The sequence below is a fragment of the Osmerus mordax genome (assembly GCF_038355195.1).
Source record: "Osmerus mordax isolate fOsmMor3 chromosome 28 unlocalized genomic scaffold, fOsmMor3.pri SUPER_28_unloc_7, whole genome shotgun sequence".
NCBI lineage: Eukaryota > Metazoa > Chordata > Actinopteri > Osmeriformes > Osmeridae > Osmerus > Osmerus mordax.
Genome location: NW_027120410.1, coordinates 2,501 through 30,500, shown reverse-complemented (window position 1 = coordinate 30,500; position 28,000 = coordinate 2,501). Strand labels below are relative to the sequence as shown.

At 48.9% G+C, this 28,000-nt stretch overlaps 1 protein-coding gene across 2 annotated transcripts; it reads left to right on the top strand.

Annotated features, from left to right (window-relative positions):
* The first annotated feature begins 189 nt into the window (after window positions 1-189).
* LOC136939015 (atos homolog protein B) lies at window positions 190-14,433 on the top strand. 2 transcript variants are annotated; one of them, XM_067231893.1, is made up of 10 exons: window positions 190-548; window positions 8,208-8,391; window positions 8,504-8,725; window positions 8,886-10,105; window positions 11,900-11,958; window positions 12,044-12,140; window positions 12,421-12,579; window positions 12,744-12,812; window positions 13,101-13,306; window positions 13,403-14,433. In XM_067231893.1, exons 4-10 carry the CDS (start codon window positions 9,026-9,028, stop codon window positions 13,554-13,556), a joined length of 1,824 nt encoding a protein of 607 aa, XP_067087994.1. In that variant the 5' UTR covers window positions 190-548; window positions 8,208-8,391; window positions 8,504-8,725; window positions 8,886-9,025; the 3' UTR covers window positions 13,557-14,433. The 2 variants fall into 2 exon arrangements, with proteins under 2 accessions (XP_067087994.1, XP_067087993.1); XM_067231892.1 differs by having other exon boundaries at window positions 8,886-10,123.
* Window positions 14,434-28,000: the final 13,567 nt, after the last annotated feature.

Genomic DNA, 28,000 nt, shown 5'->3' with positions numbered 1-28,000 from the left:
CAGATTGAGAGATTTGTTTTCACTTCCTGTGGTTTAAAAAGGGGCGTAAATACTGATATGTGGTTGGTTTGTAGATATTTAAGTAACCAATCGTCTAAATGACAGATGCTCAGCTGTCTGTTAGCCCCTCCTCCTAATTATTTCTCAGCAAGCCCCGGAAACGTAGTTGTTTAAAGAGACATTGAGATATTTCATGGGCGAGGGCTTTACCTAAAACAGCTGCGAACACAGAAAAGCACAGACAGGAGGACATAGCCAGCTATCCAGTAAGGAAGCGAGCATTGTGGCGAAAAGACAAGACCATACATTTGTTTGGTTTAATTTCGATTAAACGGGATTGCTCACGTAAACGTTGTTATAGACAAGGTCAGTTGTAGTTATGTTCTATATTTGAATTTGAACATACTGTCGCCAGACTTGGAATCGTTCTGGCTAGCGCGTCCGCAATCTGAACCACCAAAAAAGGCCAAACCGTTTCTGAATAGAGAAAGTGTTCGGCTACCAGACGGTTTAACCCTAACCTCCAACGCGAACCTGATACTGCGTCGGTGAGTAATAGTTTATGATGATGTTGCTACAAACACATTCTTTGACCACTACCTTGGACGTCGCTTATTTATCACACGGCTAACGTTAGCACTGAGCTACATTACATTCTGAAAAACGACCCAAAGAGCTTTCATATTTGGCTTGTTTTATGGTTTGATTTCTAGTCAGACCTAATGCTTTGTAGAATAGTGTGTCACAGCCATTGTTGGAATTCGAACCTAGAAAACATTGAGGGGAAACCGAAGCCCATGACAGTAGGTGTTGTAAATTTGGTTGAGATCTTCGGTATGTCTGGCTGTCTTAGGGGGCGTTCCGCGGCTTTGTCTGCCATCCCCATTATTTCTTCGTGCGTGTGTGTGTGTGCGTGCGTGCACGCGCTCAGGCCAAGTATGCGTTAATGCACGCGCTGGTGCGGGACAAGATGAAGTATATTCCCGTTTCAAATTGACAAACGGGCGTGAACGGTTCTGATCCATGCATGCTTGAGCATAACTGCTTATAGCATGAGCTTATTTAGGTACCTTATGGAATCTGCTATTTTATGGAATCTGCTTAGTAATTGTTAATATCACTGTAAACTCACGATGATTAAAACAAATCCATCTATAATTCATTTTTATAGATAGATATAGAGGAACCTGGGTATTATTGCATCATCTGCTGTGTGTGGAGCAAGCTACCTTAGACCGAAGCTTCAGTGTGGCAGTGCAGGCCTTTGACCAGGTGTGTAGCAGGACTAGCTGGGATTGTGCTGCTAAAGCTCCCCTAACCCTCTCTGTTTCCATATGACCAGACTGGAATGGTAGTGCTTGAGCATGCACATTACACAGACACCCAATCTAAAATGGGTACAACCTGCCAAAGCACTTAAATGCACCTATACACAGACGGATCACTAACCTTAACCCTATACACAGACGGATCCCTAACCCTAACCCTATACACAGACGGATCCCTAACCCTAACCCTATACACAGACGGATCCCTAACCCTTCTCTCCCTCTCTCGTCTCCATCTCTAGTTATGCGAACCTGGGGTCATTAGGTTAAGGTATACAGCTGAATGTGAACCTGGCGTCATTAGGTTAAGGTATACAGCTGAATGTGAACCTGGGGTCATTAGGTTAAGGTATACAGCTGAATGTGAACCTGGGGTCATTAGGTTAAGGTATACAGCTGAATGTGAACCTGGGGTCATTAGGTTAAGGTATACAGCTAAATGTGAACCTGGGGTCATTAGGTTAAGGTATACAGCTGAATGTGACGTCATACAGAAATGTGACAGGGCTCCTATTGTAGCATTTAACACAACACAGAACAGAGGCGATAGATACAACTTTAACTTATAACTCACTTTTACTCTGTGAGATCTGTTCTGTGTGCCGTGTAGGTTAAGTTACCCTGTACCACCCAACAACAGCCTGCAGTGTGTGTTCCTAGTTGATCTCACCTGAGAGTGTAATGTGTGACCAGTTGGGAAATAACAGCTTGTTCTTTACCTCCGAAAATAGCACTTAAATAGGTTGGAAACACTGTAACCCTCCCTTTCACCCCTGACTTCTGACAGCTGGCCAACACACACACACACAAACCCAGCTTAAGACTAGTTTGACCTGGAAAGCACCAAATTTAGTACAGTGGAAGGCTATTGTGCTGGTGTGTGTATGATGCAGACCTGACTGCATATAGATGTGTGCTGATTAGCAATACAGAATACATTACATTTAATTATTTTAGTTGATGCTTTGGTGCATAATGAAGGAATGGTCTGTAATCACCAGGAACAGTGCAGAATACCCACATCTCAGCTGTGGTGAACAATAGCAATAACTACAGCAATACAAAGTACAGTGCATTGTATGGAATCACATCCTCTTTAGAGATCTCATATAGACTAAAGTATCCGAAGATCAGTGGGTATCTGGTGCCTTCACGACGTTGCACATATAAGATCTGGCCAGAGAACAGACTACCCCAGGAGTTGGGCTACAGATCTGGCCAGAGAACAGACTACCCCAGGAATTGGGCTACACTCCTGAATAGCAAAGTTGAAGACTACACCTATACACATGCTCACACTCTTACATTGCCCTCCACATTCTCCTCTCTTTCTTTCTCCCCCCTCTTTACTCTCTTCCCTGCCCCCCTTCCCCCCCTTCTCCACCCCCTTCTCCCACCCTACACTCTCTTCCCAGCCCCTCTCCTGCCCCCCTCTCTCCCCCCATGTTGTTTCAGCATCTCCACAGCACATTCCTTCTCTGTTTGAGGTGGGGAGAGTTTGGTCTTGTTGTTGTTGTGAAACTACTTATGCCCGGATGGCTGATTGACAGTTCCTGAGTCTTGGGATGGGTCTGGTGAAGGGAGAGGAGACTATTTACCCACGGACTAGGTCTTTTAGGTCTGGGTCAAAATGTTATTTAGTTATGTTGAGGATTGGGGGTGTGGTGGGGGGGTTTGTTAAGGGGTATGTAATTCAGCAGCTAGCTTAACTACTGTTGTGTGGTTAAACACAGACATGCGCAGCAAAGTGCACCACACACACACTCTGGTCTTTATTGTGAGTACCCTGACAGCAGGCTGTGTTTGATATGATGTTCAAATGCTTATGGGTTTATAAACCTTCCAGAGTTTGAATGTTAGGAATCGTAATTCAGAGGTTTTGGTCACTTCAAAGTCACAACTGGTCTCATGTCTGGAAGTTTGCATGTGTGTGTGGCTGACTGTGTGAATGTACTTTTGCTAAGCGTGGCTTTTTCCAGTTGTTTTTAAACAGCATTAAACCAGAGGAGGTCAAACCTCTACTCCCATATATGAACGATGGAATTGTGGTTCACCTTTTAAACCTTGCATTACCTTGAAGGTATGCAACTGAAAAGGTTTAGTTGTAGTATTGTCAGGGTTTGTATAATTATTATAATTGCCAGAACTGTTGTTGCAGTTTTTTAGGTTGTGCTTTCTGTCCACTACAAACCCCCCTCCTCCCCTCCTGCCCCAACGTTGGAAATAGACCCCTCATGCTGTTGCCTTCCACAGATGGTAACATGCACACTGTAACAGGAAGTGCAGTTTGCTCCTGTTGCTCAGCTGATAAAGTTTTCACATGCAGCGTGTTATCCCCCCAGCCTCTAACCTGCTGTAGATAAGCCCTCTGCATCAGGAACACACCCGGCCCTGTATGTGTGTGTGTGTGTGTGTGTGCGTGCGTGTGTGTGTGTGTGGGGTGAGTCATGCTCTTCGTTCTGTGTGTGTACTGGGTTGAGGGTGGGGGTGCTGGCACTGGAAGGGGTATTTGCATCTTTTTCTCAGCAGTCAGCGTCTGTTTAGGAACATTTGCTGCCGGTACTTCCACTTAAAAAAAAAAGAAAAAAAAACACACCCTAACCTCAACAAGTCTGGTACAGTTCACAGACTTAAAGTTACACACGCACATGCAAGATCACACTCTTACCATATAGACGCCCTGTGCGGTGAGACAGACGCCCTGTGCGGTGAGACAGACGCCCTGTGCGGTGAGACAGACGCCCTGTGCGGTGAGACAGACGCCCTGTGCGGTGAGACAGACGCCCTGTGCGGTGAGACAGACGCCCTGTGCGGTGAGACAGACGCCCTGTGCGGTGAGACAGACGCCCTGTGCGGTGAGACAGACGCCCTGTGCGGTGAGACAGACGCCGTGTGCGGTGAGACAGACGCTCTGTGCGGTGAGACAGACGCCGTGTGCGGTGAGACAGACGCCGTGTGCGGTGAGACAGACGCCCTGTGCGGTGAGACAGACGCCCTGGGTTAGAGGCTGTCAGAGTTATAGGCTGTTTGCTCACTGTTGCTGCTCTCTTGACGTCTGCAAAACAGGCCAAACAAGGTGGATGGGGCTTCGTCTCCCCAGTATCCAATCAAGGCCTCAGCCACTACAGCTGACCCTCCTCCTTATCCAATCAGCACCTGGCTCTTCAGTCCCGCCTCCCCTGTGTGTTCACTGCTGATGGAGCATGCCTCGGTCTACCAGCTGGGAGGAAGCAGGAACAGCAGCGGGGGAAGAGACAAAGGTAGAGGAGGGCTTAGAATAGACAGACTGAAAGATAGTTTGAAGAGAAAGTGTGGGAGGGGAAAGATAAGTCAGTGTGAAGAGCTTCATTGTGTTCTAGTTATTTAGAGAGAGAGAGAGAGAGAGAGAGAGGGTGAGAGGGAGAGGGGTGTTAAAAAGTGATTGAGGAAGAGGGGGGTGGGAGAGTGAGAGGCATACGAGGACATGAGGCAGTTGGAACACCAGAACAAGCTAGCCATGCTGACACTCTCACAGGCAGCCTCTCTTTCCTGGCGCCTTTATTCAGGAGTAAGGAAGCCAGGAGGACAACTAAAGGGTGAGGGAGAACCAGTCCTAACCATAATCCAAGGAGACCCAGGGTCCCAGCTGTGTGTGAGACTCCTCCAGCTGCCCCCTGAAAGACAAGAAGGGAAGAGAAGGGCAGAAACTAGTCTTTTTGGGAAGGCGAGTGTCAGAAGCTGAGGGGAGATGTTGGTGACAGTAGTATATAAGTAATAAGAAGATGACTCCATGTCTCCTGAACTGGCCACATGAGAAACTGACTGACAGACTGACTGGGAGAGAGGGAGAGAGGGAGAGAGGGACAGGTATGGATACACAGAGCAGCATCTCTCTAGCATCTATCTGAGCCGGCTTAGTTTATGAACCCTAACCCTAAATTTCCCTTTTCAGGGCACATTGCCTTATAGCTTTGTGCGGATTTATTAGCATTCTAATAAGCATTCCTTAAGTATTGTTTTGCTTTTACACTATGAGCATTATGATTGTTAGTATTTAGTATGTATTTTGTTTTAACATGTTTTCTTCCTGATATTTATACATGGTGGGGATGATCCCTCCTTCCCCTGATCTTTCCCTCTCTCTGCTCCCTCCACCCCCTCCCTCCTCCCCCTGATCCCTCCTCTCTGCTCCCTCTCCTTCCTCTCTTTCCTCCTCACTTTCTTCATCTTCCTGCTTTCAGTTCCTGAGAGCTGGGGTACCGCAATGTTGAACTGCAGGGAGGCTAACACTGCAGTGTTGAGCTACTGTGTGTGTGTGTGTGTGTGTGTGTGTGTGTGTGTGTGTGTGTGTTCTGGGGGTGTGAGTGTGTGTGCGAGAGAGCCCTTGAAGGTAATGGTGTGTAACTACTATGGGAACATATGTCACAAGAGTAATTGGAGATGACATTGGATTGAGTCGTGCTTTCTGTAAGGTTGATCAATCGTGTGTGTCAGTTTCTGTATGTGTGTGTGTGTCTCTGTATCTCTCTGTATGTGTGTGTGTGGTGTCTCTCTGTATGTGTGTGTGTGCATCTCTCTGTATGTGTCATAGGTCCTTCCTCTACTGCACCCCACTGGCACTGATGTAATACAGTCACTGTCACTGTGCCCTCTGAACACATGACCACATGGTGTAATACAGTCACTGTCACTGTGCCCTCTGAACACATGACCACATGATGTAATACAGTCACTGTGCCCTCTGAACACATGACCACATGATGTAATACAGTCACTGTCACTGTGCCCTCTGAACACATGACCACATGATGTAATACAGTCACTGTCACTGTGCCCTCTGAACACATGACCACATGATGTAATACAGTCACTGTCACTGTGCCCTCTGAACACATGACCACATGATGTAATACAGTCACTGTGCCCTCTGAACACATGACCACATGATGTAATACAGTCACTGTGCCCTCTGAACACATGACCACATGATGTAATACACAATCACACAGCCAGCTGGAAGGCAACCTGATTCTCTCTAATACACACTGACACATCCACACACACACTGACACATCCACACACACACTGACACATACACAGCCACACACACACTGACAAATACGTAACAAGACCTGAGATGGTGACTCTCTTTCTGTCTCTCTTTTTCACATTATGTATGTAATGTATCTGTGCACTAAAGTCTTCTCGTATTCCCTCCCCCCTCCACTATACTCCTGTCATCCATCACTACTACATCTACTATACTCCTGTCATCCATCGCTCTTACTGTGGTGTTATCTCCATCTCTGCCTCATATCTCCTGTCTGCTCATCCTCCCTCCCAGCCAGTCCTAACCCTCCCAGCCAGTCCTAACCCTAACCCTCCCAGCCAGTCCTAACCCTCCCAGCCAGTCCTAACCCTCCCAGCCAGTCCTAACCCTCCCAGCCAGTCCTAACCCTCCCAGCCAGTCCTAACCCTCCCAGCCAGTCCTAACCCTAACCCTCCCAGCCAGTCCTAACCCTAACCCAGCCAGTCCTAACCCTGCACACTGCTCATCAGTTCTGTTGTCATCCCTGCTCTTTGGAGGACATCTGATTGTTGTAGGGGCCTAATACCCAGACCTCTCATGCACTGGGTACCCTATATGGAGATTTGTTTTATTTTATGACTGTGGGTATGTTGAACTAGTCAGCCAGGGAGATTAGTCACTGCACATTGTTTATTTAACACAAGCTTACCTGATCCAGCCACTCCAGTCATCTTGAGTTCCGTCCTTAGTTGCACCTGTACGGGAGCTAAACATACAACTGGGGTGGTCTTGTGTTCATACTCAGGAATGTCTGTCATTGAGGAGTGAAGCTGGGGAGGAAGTGTTCTTCATAAGTCATAACATTTAGAAACATAACATCACCCAGTAGTTCATAATGTTTCAGTCATCACCCAGTAGAGCTCAGAATGTTTCAGTTGACATTTTGTGTGCCCATGTTGACTTTTTGGGGGGCAGCCATTTTGTTTTGTCGAGCTATGTTTTCTTGGACAGGCATCTTTAGCCAGTCGTTCTGTGGCAGAGCACAAAGGGGCTGTTGTCATGGTGGCTGGCGGTTGTCATGGCAGCTGTTGGGTTCTGGTCCAAGTGGGACTCGGTCTGTTCTGTTCGGAAGTATTGAATGTTCCGGTAGATATTAGCTGGGGTCTAGGGTTAGGGTTAGGGTTCTGGTACGTGCATATATTTATCAATATTTGTCTTTGTGAATGTGTAATACCCTGCTTGTTCAGAGAGTTATTATATTAATAGATCAATTATTTCATTGATTTATCTGAACAGTCATGTCTAGAATCCTCTAAGGGACTGGGTTATTATACTGTATAGTATATATACAGACTATATATACAGACTATATATACAGACTATACTAGTATAGTCTGTATATATAGTATGTATAGTATATATACAGACTATATATACAGACTATACTAGTATAGTCTGTATATATAGTCTGTATAGTATATATACATACTATATATACAGACTATACTAGTATAGTCAATACTGGCATATTGACTATACTAGTATAGTCTGTATATATAGTCTGTATAGTATATATACATACTATATATACAGACTATACTAGTATAGTCAATACTGGCATATTGACTATACTAGTATAGTCTGTATATATAGTCTGTATAGTATATATACATACTATATATACAGACTATACTAGTATAGTCAATACTGGCATATTGACTATACTAGTGCTATCAAGCATAGACAGACAGACAGATAGCCTTAAGCCTGTCTCAGATCCATCTCAGATGAACGCCAACCCTGGCAACTGTCCCAGTCATTGCTGATTTATCCATTGGTTGATTGACATGTTTGTGCCTGTCTATCTCCAGGGGGTTCTCTGTGGAATGCCTGTGTCATGATGCGGACTCTAAGCCACACCCCACGCCCAGGTGTTGAGGGAGGGCGTCTCTGGCTGTCAGACAATCACAGGGGAAGTTTAAGGAGAGACACTTCCTGTTCCTCTGCACTTCCTCTTCTCAGGACCCTCCCACCTCACTGACGAATTGTCACTCAGTAAGTTTCAATATCACTAAAACAAATAACCATTCCCAGCACATCTGTGTTCCTTTTCAGTCCTAAACGTCAGGATGATGGAAGGTCCAACAAGTTTACTTTTGATCCCCAGGTGACAGTTCCTGTATCTCCATCACTTCCTCTACCACTCCTTCCTGTATCTCCATCACTTCCTGTGCTGTTCCCCGTCTGTTGACCCGTTGGGGGATGCTGGTACCTTCTCCTGGAGGTTGCCATGCTTCTCGTGGAGGTTGCCATGGGGGTGATCTGATTCCTGTGGTAGCATCTCCAGATGTGGTGGAGTGGGCAGGAGGCAGAACAGAAGAACCCATAGGTGAGAGAGGCAAATATCCCCTTATAAATGCAGCTGGGTCAACGTTTTGTACATGTCAATGATTATATTTTCTAGCAATGCTCAGTAGTAACCCAGTTGTGATTAAACTAGCTACTATGTTTCTGTCCTCCATCATCACAATCTTTCTGTTTGTTTTCAGGTGATCAGCGTCTTCCTGATTTGCACTGTGTGAAGACATCACAGCAGTGATTATAGGACTTCCTTTTCCTGTCGTTTCTCTGCTTCTTTGCACTTTCTAGGACTTGTCTCATTCTCAAAGACCTGGAACCAGTAAAAGCCATGCGGCACATTCACGTTGAGTTGGCGCGTAGGGAGGCGCCTGTGGAGCTCCCAGCCCAGCAGGGGGACCTACCTCCACCTGCGGCCCCAATACGGGGCCCCGATCCTGGGCTGACCGCAGGGCTGCGGCCCTTCGGCCAGGAGGAGCTCAGACTCCAGAAGGTGTACCAGCTCTCCATCTTTTCCCAGCTAGGGGGCTTCTCCACTGCTCTGGAGCCCCCCACTGAGCCCCCGTCTCAGCCTGGCAGGGTGGCGTTGAAGAGGGGCCTGGAGGAGCCCCAGCTGACCCCCAAGTGGCCCCATGTGGAGGGGGTCTCCTCCAGCAGGGATGCCCTGGAGGGAGGCGTGCTGTGTGGGCCAGGGCCACACGTGGGCTCAGTCATCTCCTGCACATTGATAGATCATAGAGACACTGAAGGCAGCTTGTCGCCCAAGTCACCGCCCCTCTCCCCAAGCCACACCCCCGCCCGACGCCCCGCCCAGCACAACCATGACCGGCCAATCCCAGATGTGTGGGTGCCGCTTTCGCCCAAATCCCCCCCCATATGCGACCCCCATGGTCAACCATGTGACCAGGGACTCTCAATGGGGCCCTCTCCCAGGATGGGCCCTCCTCCTGGGAGGGATACTCAAACCTGGGTCCCTGGCAGCCCAGGAAGAGAGGGCTACAGTAACGACTCTCCGACTGGGAAGCCTACCTCTTGCACCGATGGGGGCTCGTACGGGGTTCTACAAAAGCCCATGTCCCCCCTCCCCACGGAGCTGCAGGAGCCCGGGGAGGCAGGGCTGGAGTCGTCCCCACCGGAGGGCAATGCAACCCAGAACGCCTCCAGCAGCGGGCTGGCCTCTTGGGAGAAGACGCCCAGTAGCAGAGGGCTTCGCTCCACCCCGTCAGGGCCTTGCGCTGCAAAGAAGAAGCTGCTGTCGCCTAGTGACACAGGGGAGTCGTGCTCTGAGGACGAGGGTCCATCCACCTCGAAGAGGAGCCGGCTGGCTCTGCTGGCGCCCGGGCTGGGCCTGGCTTCCTGCCGTGGGACTGACGCCAAGGCCGCTCCCTTCTGGAACCACCTGCTGCCCTCGGTGCGAGACCGGACCAGGGTGAGCACGCACACTCACATATAAATACATACACTCACACTCACATGCACAGCCCATGCATGAATTACTACCAACCGATATTAAGAGATGGACGGAGGGAAGGAGACCTGGAGGGAAACCTGAAAATTGATTCAGTTTTTCAGATTCACACAGCCAGAGTTAAAGTGAAAGAGGGATGGATAGTGTGAGAGACGGATGGGTAGAGTGATTGAGGGATGGAGAGAGTGAGAATGGGATGAATAGAGTGAGAGGGATGAATAGAGTGAAAGAGGGATGGATAGAGTGAAAAAGGGATGGATAGTGTGAGAGGGAAAGGTGGGTGAAGGATTACTTCATTATCCCCTGGTGTGCTGGAACAAGCTGAGTGGCTCCAGAATGTAGCCCATTGAGGGAGATTCCATTGTCATCACATCACACACACACACACACCTCTCTCCACACCCCTCTCCACTGGTCTTTCTGGGTCCCCCCATGCTCCAATATAGTCCATTTTAGCTTCCAGAAAGGGTGGAAGGGAGGGTGGTTGCTACATTGCCTTCGGTGACAGAGGCTACTTTTTTAGCATAGATGCATCCGTAGCGGTTGCAACGGTGATCATCATGACCTGGCAGGTTCAGAGTCGAAGGCATTAGGGCAGAGTACAGAGGGAGGTCGAGATACAGAGCAACTGGAACAGAAACAGGATTTAGATGTACGAAGGAAGGAAACAGTTGATAAAGGGAGAGAGAAAGTCTAACAGACGTTGGAGAGTGAGGGACAGGATTAGGGTTGGCAGAGAAAGTTTGAGACAGGTTAAGATGTCCACAGTGGCTGAGAGTGAGTGTGATGTGGATAAACCTAGCTGACAGACAGCCTCACGCCCTGTAGAGGGGCTAGATAGCATAGGTTCAAATTGTGAAGTATTAACTAGTGACTGGCTAACTAGAGAAGTGCTAATGTTTGGATTAGCTGGTGAAGGAAGACAGGACTGGGAACCTTCCACTATGAACAGCTGGGATGTAGGGAATGTGTGTGTGTGGGAAGCGGCATCCGAGACTTCATACCCAGTAAGTAACTAACCCTTACCCTAACTAACCCTACTAACCATAACCCAAACCCTAACCTAACCCTTACCCTAACTAACCCTAACCCTACTAACCATAACCCAAACCATACCCACCAGATCCACATGCCAGGAGACTCCCACACACTTGCCAAGACACACCACCCAATTTATGCGTCATTGACCGATTCTTGCAATTACAACCATGTACCAAAAAATCTAGTGACATTTAACTGCACTACGACTTAAGGTTGCTGATATCAGAGGAATGACTGCCTCCTTCTATAGTCAAGCTACACGATATATAAACACCTGGCTATAGTAATTCATTATGGTGGGTCATGATAGAGTTTTGGAGGCGTGCCGTCCTTCACAGAAATCATATTTGTTTACTCATGTTTTAATTCTAAGTATGTATTTCCTTTGTAATTGTCTGTACTGTTAATACTTTCTTATTTGGTCCAGTTGGGGGTGGGATGGGCCGGGAGGGGGGTGTTTTGTGTGTAAGAAAAAAGAGAACTCATGTACATGTACAGATGTGTCTCTGTTTATAATTGACCTTTCTCAATAAAAAGGTTTAAAAAAAAAAAAAAGACTTAAGGTTGCAAATGTTTATGTAAGATGCGTGTGGTTTATCAGAAATGTGGTACTGTTCTAGTGCACATCCATGGTATTCATTGATGTATTGTGATGTCTTATTAGTTGTATTTATACTTCTGGCATCTGTCCCCTAGAGTGCCTCTGACTGCATGAGAGCTGGGAGGAGACTGAAGAGCGCCCTGCGTTTGAAGAGGTATGTTTAAAACCACCTGAAGGGTTTGCAGTGATCGATTTTGGCAATTAACAAAGTTCCGCTGTGTCTGTGTGTGTGCATCTAGTCGTCAACTGCGTAGCGGGCGGCGTACAGAGACCTGCCGCCTGGCTCGTGCGGACTGGCCCTCCTCCATCAGCCGCTCACTGCTGGGAAACTTTGAGGTACGACACACACCCCAAACCTGGCAGTGCTGGCTAGACGGGCACCCCAAACCTGGCAACCTGCCAGGCGCATTAAATAAATAACAAGATGTTGCCACTTGTATATCCAGGACTGTCAAACAGGGGAGCTGTATTTTTACTTGTCTGTGTGCGGTTATTTACAGGAGTCCATCCTCAAATGTTCCACCCCTGAGCCAGATCTATCTCCTGCATGTGACTTTGCTGATGCATTCCCTCTGTCCTGGTAGCCTGAGGTGTGTCTGTGTGCGGTTATTTACAGGAGTCCATCCTCAAGGGCCGTTTCTGTCCTTCGGGGCGCATCGAGGGTTTTACAGCGGAGATCGGCGCCAGCGGCTCCTACTGCCCCCAGCACGCTACACTGCCCGTGCAGGTCACCTACTACGACCTCTCGGAGCACAGTGCACCCTCACCCTTCCTAGTGAGTACACACACGCTCAGCCGGCAACTCTGGGTGTGTGTGAGAAATGTTCTCAAAATTATGTTTGGCATGTAATTGGTCCTGGCCAGAGGACTTTCATTGCAGATAAAAATGTTATGCAGTGGTATTGTTTTTAAGAATTGTGTGTCTCCTTCCCTCCCTAGGGAATGATTTCCCTTGACTCTCTTGGAAAGAAAGGATACAGTATACCCAAAGCAGGAACCATTCAAGTGGTGAGCCCACCCTCCCCTTATCCCATTCCCCCTTATCTCTAACCCCCCCTTATCCCCAACACGATTAGTTTTGTATTCTTGACTTGTCTTTGTTCCTCTTTCCATTATTCAAATTTTTTTCAGTTTTTCAGTGTGACCAACCTCATTGTCAGAGTCAAATTATAGTCCATGTCATGTCTTTTTTTATGCATTATCCATTTTCTGAAGTATTTCACTTTTCTAAACTTAAGTATCAATATTTTGAGGTTTTAAAATGTTATGTTCTTTCCATCCATCTTCTTTACTCAGACCTTATTCAATCCCAACAAAACTGTGGTTAAGATGTTCCTGGTGACGTACAACTTTGGAGACATGCCCGCCAATCACATCACCTTCCTGCGTCAGCGCATATTCCTTATGCCAGTGGAGGAGGGGCTAGAGGAGGAAAGGGAGGAGCCTAGAGAGGGTGGGGCCACAGACAGGAAGAAGATTCTGTGTTACCTGATACACCTCCGGTATGTGTGGAGTTTCAACTGCTGGATGCATCCTTAAAATAAATGGGTTAGGGTTAGTTTATTTTCCTGAAATAATATTTTTGTGTTCATTTCTAGATTCCAGAGCTCCAAATCTGGTAAAATCTACTTGCACAATGATATTCGGCTGCTATTCTCTCGCAAGTCCATCGAGGTGGACACAGGGATTCCTTACGAGCTAAAATCCTTCACCGAGGTGCCAAGAAACCCCAAATACTCCCCTCGTGTTTGAACTCCCGCCAGTCCCTGCCCTGAAACCAACGCAGCCCCCCCCCCCTTTCAGAGGGAGCAGGGGCACAGACTGACTGTTTAAAACATGGACAAGAAATTTGAAAATACTTGGACACACCACATACACAGAGGCACAAGCACACATTCACACACTTCAAACAACAGAGTTGCATACACACATACACAGAGACTTTTGAGTTCAGTGTTAACATGCATGCCTTGTGACTAAACCAAGTTTTTCTTCAGTGTCCTGACACACTGTCCTTCACTCTGCCTGCACCTATCCCTCACCCCTGTGGTGGACCAATGCCAACCCTACCGCCAGAACCAGTGGAGCCAATAGCAAGCTGCAAACAGCACACACTTCCTTCCTGAGAGGACTGTAAGCAAATCCTGATACTAGTTTTGGGAGGTAGAGTCCCCCTTGGTTAGTGTTAGATTTGGGAGGCAGAAACTCTTTTTGGTTTCAACAGCAAAGATGAGGGGATCACAAAAAGAGACGCAGGAACACTCGTGAAGGAACAAAATCACAAAGACCATCAAATGGAAATGAGACATGTCTACAGATGATCCAGTACACCCACTCTTCTCAAGCATCATGATACGGACCATTCAAGGGCCTGAAATTATACCATGTTTTTAACGACGGGAGAAAACATTTGTTTGTGTAGCCAGACTGAGGGATACAACACACAGTGTGTGTTGTATGTTCTCGTTATGTTAGTCGATATGGGAGCAGCAAAGATAGGAACAAAGCTGTATTGAAATTTATGTTTGAAAATGTCTTAAAAAGCAATATACTGCACATGTTTTTTCAGCTGGATACGCCCTCTGTGGAGAGGGGGGATGCAGAGCTGAAGTGTATGGAGGGGAGCAGAAGGGGGAGGGATGAGGGGGGATGCTGGGGTATTTAATGTGGGAGAAAGTCTATGTATATTTAAATTATTAAACTCATGACTGGCGAGTGATACCTGTGTCATCATGTGAATGTTAAGTGTGTATCTGTCTGTCTTAGACCCAAGACTTGGGTATATACTTCCCGTTAGGGTTAAAGAGTCCCTGGTTTTGAAAGGCCATCAGAATGACCCCCGTAGGGTTTTGAGTGGACGGAGAGACTCAGAGACTGGCCCTTGCAAATATAAGTGGGAGTGTGGCTTACGCCTCAGTCTAACCTCAGTGTGGCTTATGCCTCAGAATCAGAATCAGAAAGGGATTTATTCGCCATGAAAGTTTGCACAGACAAGGAATTTGCTTTGGCAGGAAGGTGCATACAATAAACATATACCTAAAATTTAAATATGTGGACTAACTATACTAAGGGTACATAAACTAGCAGTACTAAGTGGGATAAATATAAGTTGCCGTAAATTACAATATAAAAATACAAAAATACAAATATTACAAAAAATACAAATGTACAAGATACCATGTTGTGGTGCAGTGCAAAAGCAGTGTGTTTTAAGCAATAAGTCATTTGAGTCAGTGTGGTCCCTTGGCCTTGTTGAAGAGGCCAACAGCGGAAGGGAAGAAACTGTTTTTGTGGCGTGAGGTATTGGTCCTGATGGACCGCAGCCTTCTGCCAGAGGGGAGTGACTGAAACAGGGAGTGTCCAGGGTGGGAGGAGTCGGCCACAATCTTCCTCGCTCGCCTCAGGGTCCTCGAGGTGTGCAGGTCCTCGAGGGTAGGCAGATTGCAGCCAATCACCTTCTCAGCAGTACGGATGATACGCTGCAGTCTGCTCTTGTCCTTGGCAGTGGCAGCAGCGTACCAGACGGTGATGGAGGAGGTGAGGATGGACTCAATGATGGCTGAGTAGAAGTGCACCATCATTGTCTTTGGCAGGTTGAACTTCTTCAGCTGCCGAAGGAAGTACATCCTCTGTTGTGCTTTCTTGATGAGGGAGCTGATGTTCAGTTCCCACTTGAGGTCCTGGGAGAGGATAGTGCCCAGGAAGCGGAAGGACTCCACAGTGTTGACTGGGGAGTCACACAGGGTGATGGGGGTGAGTGGGGCTGTGTTCCTCCTGAAGTCCACAACCATCTCCACTGTCTTAAGAGCATTGAGCTCTAAGTTGTTCTGGCTGCACCAGGTCACCAGGTTGGCCGCTTCCCACCTATAATCAGACTCGTCTCCACCAGAGATGAGCCCAATAAGGGTGGTGTCGTCCGCAAACTTCAGGAGTTTGACGGACGGATGACTGGAGGTGCAACTGTTGGTGTACAGGGAGAAGAGCAGAGGAGAAAGGACGCAGCCCTGAGGTGATCCGGTGCTGATGGACCGGGAGTCAGAGACTTGTGTTCCCAGCTTAACGCACTGCTTCCTGTCAGACAGGAAGTCTGTGATCCACCTGCAGGTGGAATCAGGCACGTTCAGCTGGGAGAGCTTGTCCTGAAGCAGGGCGGGGATGATGGTGTTGAAGGCAGAGCTGAAGTCCACAAACAGGATCCTGGCATAGGATGCTGGGGAGTCCAGGTGCTGTAGGGTGAAGTGGAGGGCCATGTTAACTGCATCGTCCACAGACCTGTTGGCTCTGTAGGCAAACTGCAGGGGGTCCAGTAGAGGGTCAGTGATGGATTTAAGGTGTGCCAGCACCAGGCGCTCGAAAGACTTCATTACCACAGAGGTCAGGGCGACGGGTCTGTAGTCATTATGTCCTGTTGGCCTTGGCTTTTTGGGCACAGGGATGATGGTGGAGGACTTGAGACAGGCTGGCACATGGCATGTCTCAAGGGAGGTGTTAAAGATGTGGGTAAACACCGGAGACAGCTGGTCAGCGCAGTGCTTGAGGGTGGCTGGAGAGACAGAGTCCGGCCCAGCTGCTTTGCGGGGGTTCTGCCTCTTGAAAAGTCTGTTAACTTCACCCTCCTGAATGGAGAGGGTCGTCACTGTAGAGGGGGGGAGGTGGGAGGCCTCCTGGGTGGGAAGGGGTAGTTCAAGACTGTCCAATTGTCTTTCAAATCTGCAGTAGAACTCATTCAGGTCGTTGGCCAGGCGGGAGTCGTTAGTGGAGTGGGGGGCTCTGGGCTTGTAGTTGGTAATTTGCCTGAGCCCTCTCCAGACAGAAGCAGAGTCGTTTGCAGAGAATTGGTGTTTTAGCCTCTCTGAGTACAGTCGTTTAGCCTCCCTCACCGCCTTGCTAAACCTGTTCTTTGACTCCTTGAAACTGTCTTTGTCCCCACTCCTAAACGCGGCCTCTTTCTCTGACCTCAACCTTCTGAGTTTAGCTGTAAACCAGGGTTTGTCGTTGTTGTAGCTTACCCTGGTGCGTGTTGGTATACAGCAGTCCTCACAGAAGCTGATGTATGATGTCACAGCCTCTGTGAGCTCATCCAGACTATTGGTAGCAGTCGTGAACATGTCCCAGTCAGTGCAGTCCAAGCACGCCCGCAGATCCTCCATAGCTTCACTGGTCCACTGTTTTGATGTCCTCACAGCAGGCTTACAGCGCTTTAGCTTCTGCCTGTATGCAGGAATCAGGTGGACCATGGCGTGGTCAGAGTGACCCAGTGCTGCTCGGGGGACCGCATGGTATGCTTTGCTGATTGTAGAGTAGCAGTGATCCAGGGTGTTTCCTTCTCTGGTAGGGCATTTGATGAATTGTCTATATTTTGGGAGTTCTTGAGTGAGATTGCCTTTGTTAAAGTCGCCTAGCACAATAACCAAGGAATCCGGATTTTCATGCTCCACACTCAGTATCTGGCTGGCGAGCACACGTTGAGCCTCGTTAACGCTAGCCTGCGGAGGCATGTAGACGCCAACCAGAATGAATGATGCAAACTCTCGTGGCGAGTAAAAAGATCTACAGTTAATAAAAAATGATTCCAGATCAGGAGAACAGTGCTGCAGAATCACTGTCACATCTTCACACCAGCCACTGTTAATGTAAAAACAAATACCACCGCCTTTCGTTTTGCCAGAGAGCACAGGGTTACGATCCGCTCTCAGCAGTTTGAAACCTGCTAGCTGTAGCGCAGAGTCTGGGATCAGTTCACTCAGCCATGTCTCCGTAAAGCACAAAACGGAAGATGAATGAAAGTCTCTGTTTTTCCACACCAGTAGCTGAAGTTCATCCAGTTTGTTGCTCAGTGAACGCACGTTGGAGAGAAATATCCCCGGTAACGCTGTGCGTGCCCCACGCCGACGGAGTCGCACCAGAGCACCGGCTCGTTTGCCTCTCCTACGGCGCTTCGCTGCTAGGACAAAGCCGAGGGTGGCTTTGACTATAATTCCCACTAATTCCGCCGCTGGAAGCAGAAAAGTGGGAAATAAATCCACAGGAGTTGTAGTCCTGATGTTTAGAAGTACTTCTCTAGTTAGAGAACCCCGGAAATCTTGGCAGAACACTGAATTAACAGACAAAACAAGACAAAAAAGAGCGCACCTAACGACCGAGGCAGCCATCATCGGCGCCATCTTGGATCAAGTAGGGTGAAGTACCTTGCCCAAGGACACAACGTCAGTTGGCTGGATTACTAGCCCGATTCCCTCACCGTTCAGCCACCTGACTCACCTGACGTTTCTAATTACTTTTCAAAATACTTTTCAAAATACTTTTTGAGATGATCTTGTTGACATGGTCTCAGCTTTCTCTTAGAGCAGAAGACCTGTTGGCATGGTCTCAACTTGTTGAAATCCCATGACACACCCATGCTAAACCTCCTAAATATACAGATAAATATAAAAATACAATATACTAAGACAGACACAGTCAGACAGACAGACAGACAGAAAGGTAGGCAGGCAGTAAACAGATTAGTCGGGATTGTGGGGAAAAAAGGCTTCAGAGGGGGTGTTTCCAAAAAATACAAATACAAAAATCCCATCCAAACACTGCACATAGAGGGGCTTCTAATGAGCAGACCAGACCTAGCTTGGGGCCAGGGGGAGCCTCCTAGGCAGAGTTATGGGGGGGAGAAAGGTCCAAAACCCCCTTTTCTTCAAAATGGTACAATCCCAAAAAAAACTACATGGTAAAGTCCTAAAGTCTCTTTCTCTAACCCTAACCCTCAGGTGCCTGGTCCCGCCCTACACTGCCATGTCCCCTGGACTGACAGGTCGGTGGACCCATTTAGTTTCACAGGGGCCCCTCCCCATCTCTCTGGGGGGGTGGCCCTGGACCTCTCCTCATTTCTGGGGAGTGGCCCTGACACCTTTGGTGCCAGTCAACCAATTGCTGTGTCTATCAGACAAACAGATTGGCTTGATCTTCACTTAAAATTATGCCTGTACCCCTCTTTGTGGCTACCATTCCTACCTTTGGTTTCTCTCACTCAAGCGGAAGTCAAGCGGGAGTCCAAACCCCCCTTTCTTCAAAACGGTAAAAGTCTCTTTCTCTCTTGTCCATGGTAAATTCCAAACCCCCCTTCTACATGATTAAGTCCTAACCCCCCTTTCTTCTCCATGGTAAAGTCCTAAAGTCTCTTTCTCTAACCCTTAGGTGCCTGGTCCTGCCCTACACTGCCATGTCCCCTGGACTGACAGGTTGGGGGACTCATTTTATTTCACAGGGGCCCCTCCCCATTTCTGGGGGGGTGGCCCTGACACCCTCAGGTGCCTGGGTCCTCCCTACATTGCCATGTCCCCTGGACTGACAGGTTGGGGGACCCATTTTATTTCACAGGGGCCCCTCCCCATTTCTGGGGGGTGGCCTTGACACTTTGGTGCCAGTCAACCAATCGCTGTGTCTATCAGAGAAGCAGATCGATTTAATCTTCACCAATACTCAGGCCGATACACCTCTTCGGGGCTACCATTCCTACCTTTGGTTTCTCAATCATTTTCCAGTTTGATTAGGCTCAATGGGGTTTTTGATACCCGTTGCTGACGCCGCTTGCCGCTCTCACCGTTGAAAGATTTGCTACCTCAGTTGATGGGGTCTCCCTGAAACAATTCAAGGCCTCATCCGGATCCCTCGGCAGACTCCTGACGTAGGGGTTCCAGACCGGGTTTTCCACGGCTTTGGTGAGTATGCTTTTCCAAGGTATAGTTAGCGTCGGTAGAAGATTGGTGGGTCCAGTGGTTTAGCACAATGGGACATATTCCCAGGACTCACCCGCCGACAAACCTAGGCCCTAGCCACTGGTAGAAGCTTGTAGGGAGTTCCAAGGCTCGATAGGAGCCTTACCTCCCTTCCGCCAGCACTCCTTAGCCCCCGCTGGGTAAGCTGCGACAGGGGCAGCTTGTCTGGGTGGGCGGGAGACTTTGATCCACTCTGGGCAGGCTGTGACCACAAGCAGTCTGTCCGGGCAAGTGGTTCTTCAGGCCCTCTCCGGGCAGGCTGTGGTAACCTTGCGGTGTTAACAAGCAGTCTGTTTGGGTGGGCGGTAAGTATGCGGCCCTCCTGCGTCCCACTCGGGACAGCACGCAGGATGTGGTGGTCCAGGGCTCAGGACCTTGATCGTAGCCCAGTCTTTTACGGGGGGTAGCCCCACTCATGCACCACTGCACTACACCTTGACTGATTCTGATTATCACCCTTTAGCCCAAGGGGTGTGATCAAACCCATACCCCAGGATACGCTTTTGCCTCCCTGGTTTCTGGTGCTTGTTGGCTTCCCCATGAGAAATGTATTCTCTTGGACATGTTCTCTTGCACAGTTTATTGTGCCTCTTACTGGGTATCCATTCTACCCCAACATTTTCCGTGTGGCGAGAGCAGTGGGCAGGATCCAAGGTAAGAATTGCACCATTTTTGCTTATTAGCATTAGCATTGATTGCTAATATATATTTTTTTAAATTAATTTTCAAAGAAATTTATCTTTCCAAAAATTCAAGCTTTACAATTCAAATTTTATTTCACATTGAACTTACTCTCCAATTCCTCCTAAAACTTGCACCATTTTGCTTATTAGCATTAGCATTGATTGCTAATATATATTTTTTTAAATTAATTTTCAAAGAAATTTATCTTTCCAAAAATTCAAGCTTTACAATTCAAATTTTATTTCACATTGAACTTACTCTCTAATTCCTCCTAAAACTTGCACCATTTTGCTTATTAGCATTAGCATTGATTGCTAATAAAAAAAGGTTTCCTTCACAAATTAGTTCTACTGGCCCGATTTGGACAAGAATGGGGTTAGTCTTCGGACAGCGGTATGTCATCACTTTCACTCCCATTCTCCAGAACGGTTTCCAACAGATCTCATCCTAGACCTTGGGATATCCAGTTTGTCATTGCTAGACCTATACTACCAAATGTTGGTATTGATACCCTTCTTGGATCTTTACTGGACTTTAGACATTATTCAAACTCTATACAAACCCTAACCCTAGTTTATCATAAGGGGACGGAGTTAGTGGGGTTTCAGGTGCGCGTGCCTAAATGGGGTCTCACCTGTACTGTGGTCCGGTTGGGGTCCCACAGGGTGTTTCCTCGTCATTACTGCCACACCTAACCCTCATCAATGCTACCTAACCTGCCTGGGCCTTGGTCTCTACTCACCCCTACAGCTCCTTCTCATTCCAACCTTAGATTTGCCTTGATTCCTTTATCATTAAGAAGATCTGAAGATTTGCCATCAATTCTCTCTCCTTCGGTTCTCTTCCTTTACCCAAAAAACCCTCTCCCTTGCCTTGGGGACCCCTTGATAGCAGCTGTGTTCTTCTGGGAAATGGATACAGTCCCCCAATTTCACCCTGCAATCCTCTCCTCTGGGAAGGTGCTTATGATTCTTCACCTAAAACCCTACCCTTAATTACCCCTTTGTACCCTCTCCTCCCATCCTTGGGACCACCCTTTGGATGGGAGGTAGACTTGCTTAGCCCTGTGGGCAAGTGTCCTTTGCCCTGTGGGTGTTGGCTCTGTAGTCATTTCTCTCTCTCCCACTTCCTGACTTCTCCTTGTCATCTCTCCTGTCTATACATCCCTGAGCCTCTGGACCAACACCTAACCCTAACCTTGTTGGAGCTTTGGACCTGTACTAGTCACTGTTGTAACCAGAACCCTAACCATTTGGGACCTATGCCTAAAGGACCCGGTTCTGACCTTCCTGCTACCTACAGCATCCTCCACTCCAATGGGACTTTTTTTTTGACAAACTCTCATTGGTTGTCTCTGTCCACCACACTGCCCACCCCCCTCCTGTGCCTGAAATTGTAAAGGACCTTTTTCTTGAAAGGCTTTCATCTTACCTGCCACTGGTCACCCTGACCGATGGCTTTCCATTCATTGAACCCTTGTAGGGCCCTCTCCCACCCCAGTGGTCATCCTGCCATACCTTCACTTCATTGGGACTTTTTTTTAAACGCTACCGCCCATCTCTGGTTACCCCCACACAGACTCACATTCTCATTGGACCTCTCTGCTACCATCATGACTTTCCCTCTTGGGCACAATTTGAAGGGACTCTTATTTTTAAGGACCTTCCTTTCATCCACCACTGGTCAGTCATGGTCTTCTTACAATAAGGCCCTTGTAAGATCTTTCCTTACCCCCAGTGATTGTCCTCTTCCTAATGGGACTTATTTTGATAAGCCTTTTGGCTTTCTGCCACGGTGTAACTTTGACCTTATACTCCCAATCATTCTCAGACTTTTTTGAAAACCCTGTCCATCTCCTGGCAACCCAACCCTGGGTTTTCATCCATTAAGACCCTTGTAGGGCCTCTCTGACGTATCTTAAAGGACTCGGTTCTGACCTTCCTGCTACCTGCAGCATCCTCCTCCACTTCAATGGGACTTATTTTGACAAGCTCTCATTGATTGTCTCAGTCCACCACGACCCTCGTCAGACCTACCGACCTCCTCTGCCTGAAATTGTAAAGGACCTTTTTTTTGAAAGGCTTTCCTCTTACCTGCCACTGGTCACCCTGACCCATGCCCTTCCATTTGTTGAACCCTTGTAGGGTCCTCTCCAACCCCCAGTGGTCATCATCCTGCCATACTTTCACTTCATTGTGACTTTATTGAAAATGCTACTGCCCATCTCTGGTTACCCCCACACACACATTGGACCTCTGCTACCATCATGACTTTCCCTCTCGGGCACAATTTGAAGGGAGTCTTAGTTTCAAGGACCTTCCTTTCACCCACAGTCTTTTTTTACCCCCAGTGATTGTCCTCTTCCTAAAGGGACTTATTTTGACAAGCTTTTTGGCTTTCCGGCACAGTAACTTTGAACTTATACTCCCAATACTCGCTCATTAGCCTTATCTCACCATTCTCAGAGGACTTTTAGTTTGAAAACCCCATCCATCTCCTGGCAACCCATGGCTTTTCATCCTGAAGACCCTTGTAGGGCCTCTTATTCAGAACTCGCTTCCCTCCCTTGGACACCCAGCCCTGATCACATTACTCCAACAACCCCCTCATTATCTTAACAAGGGGCCAAGACACTGGTTGGATGTAGAAGCTGACACCAAAGTTGTCCTCCGCGATTGCTAAACCCTTACCGTCCTTGCCTGTTTCCTTGGGGAACCTTTGTATGACCCACGTACATACCTGTGGTCACAGAACAGGCATTACCCATCCCAAATTACCTGCATTTTGACCCCTCAACATGTTATATCCACCACAAGGGGCAGCAATTGTGACCTTATAGTATGGCAGTGGTTCAAAATCTTAGTTTTTGGGGCCCCCCTGTCTTACATGCTTCACTGCTCTTACATACCTGATTCAAATGAAGGGTGGTTATCAAGCTTCTGCAGAGCTAGATAACTATCGATTCATTCAGAACAATTGGTCTGTAATGCTTAAGGTCGAAAATCACAGGCTTAGGTCACTAGTGCTCAACCCTGGTCCTCAGGGCCTCCCCTGTCCTGCACATTTTAGATTTTTCCCTGCTCCAACATACCTGATACAAATGAATTGGTTGTTATCAAGCTCTGGAGAAGCTTAGTAATGACTGTTCATTTGTATCAGGTATGTTGGAGTGGGGAAAAATAAAAAATGTGCAGGGCAGGGGGGCCCTGAGGACCAGGATTTTGCAACCCTTGGGACCAGGGGGCACCCCAGGAGTAAAGGCTGGGGGCTAGGGTTAGGGTTAGGGTTAAAGGCTGGGGGCTAGGGTTAGGGTTAGGGTTAAAGGCTGGGGGCTAGGGTTAGGGTTAGGGTTAAAGGCTGGGGGCTAGGGTTAGGGTTAGGGTTAAAGGCTGGGGGCTAGGGTTAGGGTTAGGGTTAAAGGCTGGGGGCTAGGGTTAGGGTTAGGGTTAAAGGCTGGGGGCTAGGGTTAGGGTTAGGGTTAAAGGCTGGGGGCTAGGGTTAGGGTTAGGGTTAAAGGCTGGGGGCTAGGGTTAGGGTTAGGGTTAAAGGCTGGGGGCTAGGGTTAGGGTTAGGGTTAAAGGCTGGGGGCTAGGGTTAGGGTTAGGGTTAAAGGCTGGGGGCTAGGGTTAGGGTTAGGGTTAAAGGCTGGGGGCTAGGGTTAGGGTTAGGGTTAAAGGCTGGGGGCTAGGGTTAGGGTTAGGGTTAAAGGCTGGGGGCTAGGGTTAGGGTTAGGGTTAAAGGCTGGGGGCTAGGGTTAGGGTTAGGGTTAAAGGCTGGGGGCTAGGGTTAGGGTTAGGGTTAAAGGCTGGGGGCTAGGGTTAGGGTTAGGGTTAAAGGCTGGGGGCTAGGGTTAGGGTTAGGGTTAAAGGCTGGGGGCTAGGGTTAGGGTTAGGGTTAAAGGCTGGGGGCTAGGGTTAGGGTTAGGGTTAAAGGCTGGGGGCTAGGGTTAGGGTTAGGGTTAAAGGCTGGGGGCTAGGGTTAGGGTTAGGGTTAAAGGCTGGGGGCTAGGGTTAGGGTTAGGGTTAAAGGCTGGGGGCTAGGGTTAGGGTTAGGGTTAAAGGCTGGGGGCTAGGGTTAGGGTTAGGGTTAAAGGCTGGGGGCTAGGGTTAGGGTTAGGGTTAAAGGCTGGGGGCTAGGGTTAGGGTTAGGGTTAAAGGCTGGGGGCTAGGGTTAGGGTTAGGGTTAAAGGCTGGGGGCTAGGGTTAGGGTTAGGGTTAAAGGCTGGGGGCTAGGGTTAGGGTTAGGGTTAAAGGCTGGGGGCTAGGGTTAGGGTTAGGGTTAAAGGCTGGGGGCTAGGGTTAGGGTTAGGGTTAAAGGCTGGGGGCTAGGGTTAGGGTTAGGGTTAAAGGCTGGGGGCTAGGGTTAGGGTTAGGGTTAAAGGCTGGGGGCTAGGGTTAGGGTTAGGGTTAAAGGCTGGGGGCTAGGGTTAGGGTTAGGGTTAAAGGCTGGGGGCTAGGGTTAGGGTTAGGGTTAAAGGCTGGGGGCTAGGGTTAGGGTTAGGGTTAAAGGCTGGGGGCTAGGGTTAGGGTTAGGGTTAAAGGCTGGGGGCTAGGGTTAGGGTTAGGGTTAAAGGCTGGGGGCTAGGGTTAGGGTTAGGGTTAAAGGCTGGGGGCTAGGGTTAGGGTTAGGGTTAAAGGCTGGGGGCTAGGGTTAGGGTTAGGGTTAAAGGCTGGGGGCTAGGGTTAGGGTTAGGGTTAAAGGCTGGGGGCTAGGGTTAGGGTTAGGGTTAAAGGCTGGGGGCTAGGGTTAGGGTTAGGGTTAAAGGCTGGGGGCTAGGGTTAGGGTTAGGGTTAAAGGCTGGGGGCTAGGGTTAGGGTTAGGGTTAAAGGCTGGGGGCTAGGGTTAGGGTTAGGGTTAAAGGCTGGGGGCTAGGGTTAGGGTTAGGGTTAAAGGCTGGGGGCTAGGGTTAGGGTTAGGGTTAAAGGCTGGGGGCTAGGGTTAGGGTTAGGGTTAAAGGCTGGGGGCTAGGGTTAGGGTTAGGGTTAAAGGCTGGGGGCTAGGGTTAGGGTTAGGGTTAAAGGCTGGGGGCTAGGGTTAGGGTTAGGGTTAAAGGCTGGGGGCTAGGGTTAGGGTTAGGGTTAAAGGCTGGGGGCTAGGGTTAGGGTTAGGGTTAAAGGCTGGGGGCTAGGGTTAGGGTTAGGGTTAAAGGCTGGGGGCTAGGGTTAGGGTTAGGGTTAAAGGCTGGGGGCTAGGGTTAGGGTTAGGGTTAAAGGCTGGGGGCTAGGGTTAGGGTTAGGGTTAAAGGCTGGGGGCTAGGGTTAGGGTTAGGGTTAAAGGCTGGGGGCTAGGGTTAGGGTTAGGGTTAAAGGCTGGGGGCTAGGGTTAGGGTTAGGGTTAAAGGCTGGGGGCTAGGGTTAGGGTTAGGGTTAAAGGCTGGGGGCTAGGGTTAGGGTTAGGGTTAAAGGCTGGGGGCTAGGGTTAGGGTTAGGGTTAAAGGCTGGGGGCTAGGGTTAGGGTTAGGGTTAAAGGCTGGGGGCTAGGGTTAGGGTTAGGGTTAAAGGCTGGGGGCTAGGGTTAGGGTTAGGGTTAAAGGCTGGGGGCTAGGGTTAGGGTTAGGGTTAAAGGCTGGGGGCTAGGGTTAGGGTTAGGGTTAAAGGCTGGGGGCTAGGGTTAGGGTTAGGGTTAAAGGCTGGGGGCTAGGGTTAGGGTTAGGGTTAAAGGCTGGGGGCTAGGGTTAGGGTTAGGGTTAAAGGCTGGGGGCTAGGGTTAGGGTTAGGGTTAAAGGCTGGGGGCTAGGGTTAGGGTTAGGGTTAAAGGCTGGGGGCTAGGGTTAGGGTTAGGGTTAAAGGCTGGGGGCTAGGGTTAGGGTTAGGGTTAAAGGCTGGGGGCTAGGGTTAGGGTTAGGGTTAAAGGCTGGGGGCTAGGGTTAGGGTTAGGGTTAAAGGCTGGGGGCTAGGGTTAGGGTTAGGGTTAAAGGCTGGGGGCTAGGGTTAGGGTTAGGGTTAAAGGCTGGGGGCTAGGGTTAGGGTTAGGGTTAAAGGCTGGGGGCTAGGGTTAGGGTTAGGGTTAAAGGCTGGGGGCTAGGGTTAGGGTTAGGGTTAAAGGCTGGGGGCTAGGGTTAGGGTTAGGGTTAAAGGCTGGGGGCTAGGGTTAGGGTTAGGGTTAAAGGCTGGGGGCTAGGGTTAGGGTTAGGGTTAAAGGCTGGGGGCTAGGGTTAGGGTTAGGGTTAAAGGCTGGGGGCTAGGGTTAGGGTTAGGGTTAAAGGCTGGGGGCTAGGGTTAGGGTTAGGGTTAAAGGCTGGGGGCTAGGGTTAGGGTTAGGGTTAAAGGCTGGGGGCTAGGGTTAGGGTTAGGGTTAAAGGCTGGGGGCTAGGGTTAGGGTTAGGGTTAAAGGCTGGGGGCTAGGGTTAGGGTTAGGGTTAAAGGCTGGGGGCTAGGGTTAGGGTTAGGGTTAAAGGCTGGGGGCTAGGGTTAGGGTTAGGGTTAAAGGCTGGGGGCTAGGGTTAGGGTTAGGGTTAAAGGCTGGGGGCTAGGGTTAGGGTTAGGGTTAAAGGCTGGGGGCTAGGGTTAGGGTTAGGGTTAAGGGTTAGGGTTAGGGTTAGGGTTAGGGTTAGGGTTAGGGTTAGGGTTAGGGTTAGGGTTAGGGTTAGGGTTAGGGTTAGGGTTAGGGTTAGGGTTAGGGTTAGGGTTAGGGTTAGGGTTAGGGTTAGGGTTAGGGTTAGGGTTAGGGTTAGGGTTAGGGTTAGGGTTAGGGTTAGGGTTAGGGTTAGGGTTAGGGTTAGGGTTAGGGTTAGGGTTAGGGTTAGGGTTAGGGTTAGGGTTAGGGTTAGGGTTAGGGTTAGGGTTAGGGTTAGGGTTAGGGTTAGGGTTAGGGTTAGGGTTAGGGTTAGGGTTAGGGTTAGGGTTAGGGTTAGGGTTAGGGTTAGGGTTAGGGTTAGGGTTAGGGTTAGGGTTAGGGTTAGGGTTAGGGTTAGGGTTAGGGTTAGGGTTAGGGTTAGGGTTAGGGTTAGGGTTAGGGTTAGGGTTAGGGTTAGGGTTAGGGTTAGGGTTAGGGTTAGGGTTAGGGTTAGGGTTAGGGTTAGGGTTAGGGTTAGGGTTAGGGTTAGGGTTAGGGTTAGGGTTAGGGTTAGGGTTAGGGTTAGGGTTAGGGTTAGGGTTAGGGTTAGGGTTAGGGTTAGGGTTAGGGTTAGGGTTAGGGTTAGGGTTAGGGTTAGGGTTAGGGTTAGGGTTAGGGTTAGGGTTAGGGTTAGGGTTAGGGTTAGGGTTAGGGTTAGGGTTAGGGTTAGGGTTAGGGTTAGGGTTAGGGTTAGGGTTAGGGTTAGGGTTAGGGTTAGGGTTAGGGTTAGGGTTAGGGTTAGGGTTAGGGTTAGGGTTAGGGTTAGGGTTAGGGTTAGGGTTAGGGTTAGGGTTAGGGTTAGGGTTAGGGTTAGGGTTAGGGTTAGGGTTAGGGTTAGGGTTAGGGTTAGGGTTAGGGTTAGGGTTAGGGTTAGGGTTAGGGTTAGGGTTAGGGTTAGGGTTAGGGTTAGGGTTAGGGTTAGGGTTAGGGTTAGGGTTAGGGTTAGGGTTAGGGTTAGGGTTAGGGTTAGGGTTAGGGTTAGGGTTAGGGTTAGGGTTAGGGTTAGGGTTAGGGTTAGGGTTAGGGTTAGGGTTAGGGTTAGGGTTAGGGTTAGGGTTAGGGTTAGGGTTAGGGTTAGGGTTAGGGTTAGGGTTAGGGTTAGGGTTAGGGTTAGGGTTAGGGTTAGGGTTAGGGTTAGGGTTAGGGTTAGGGTTAGGGTTAGGGTTAGGGTTAGGGTTAGGGTTAGGG

Excerpts from the sequence above, each read along its gene's own strand:
- LOC136939015 (XM_067231892.1), top strand. The coding sequence starts at position 9,026 with ATGCGGCACATTCACGTTGAGTTGGCGCGTAGGGAGGCGCCTGTGGAG. Across the intron at positions 10,124-11,899 it reads CGGTGCGAGACCGGACCAGG|AGTGCCTCTGACTGCATGAG; the intron begins GTGAGCACGCAC and ends TCTGTCCCCTAG. Across the intron at positions 12,580-12,743 it reads GTGCACCCTCACCCTTCCTA|GGAATGATTTCCCTTGACTC; the intron begins GTGAGTACACAC and ends TTCCCTCCCTAG.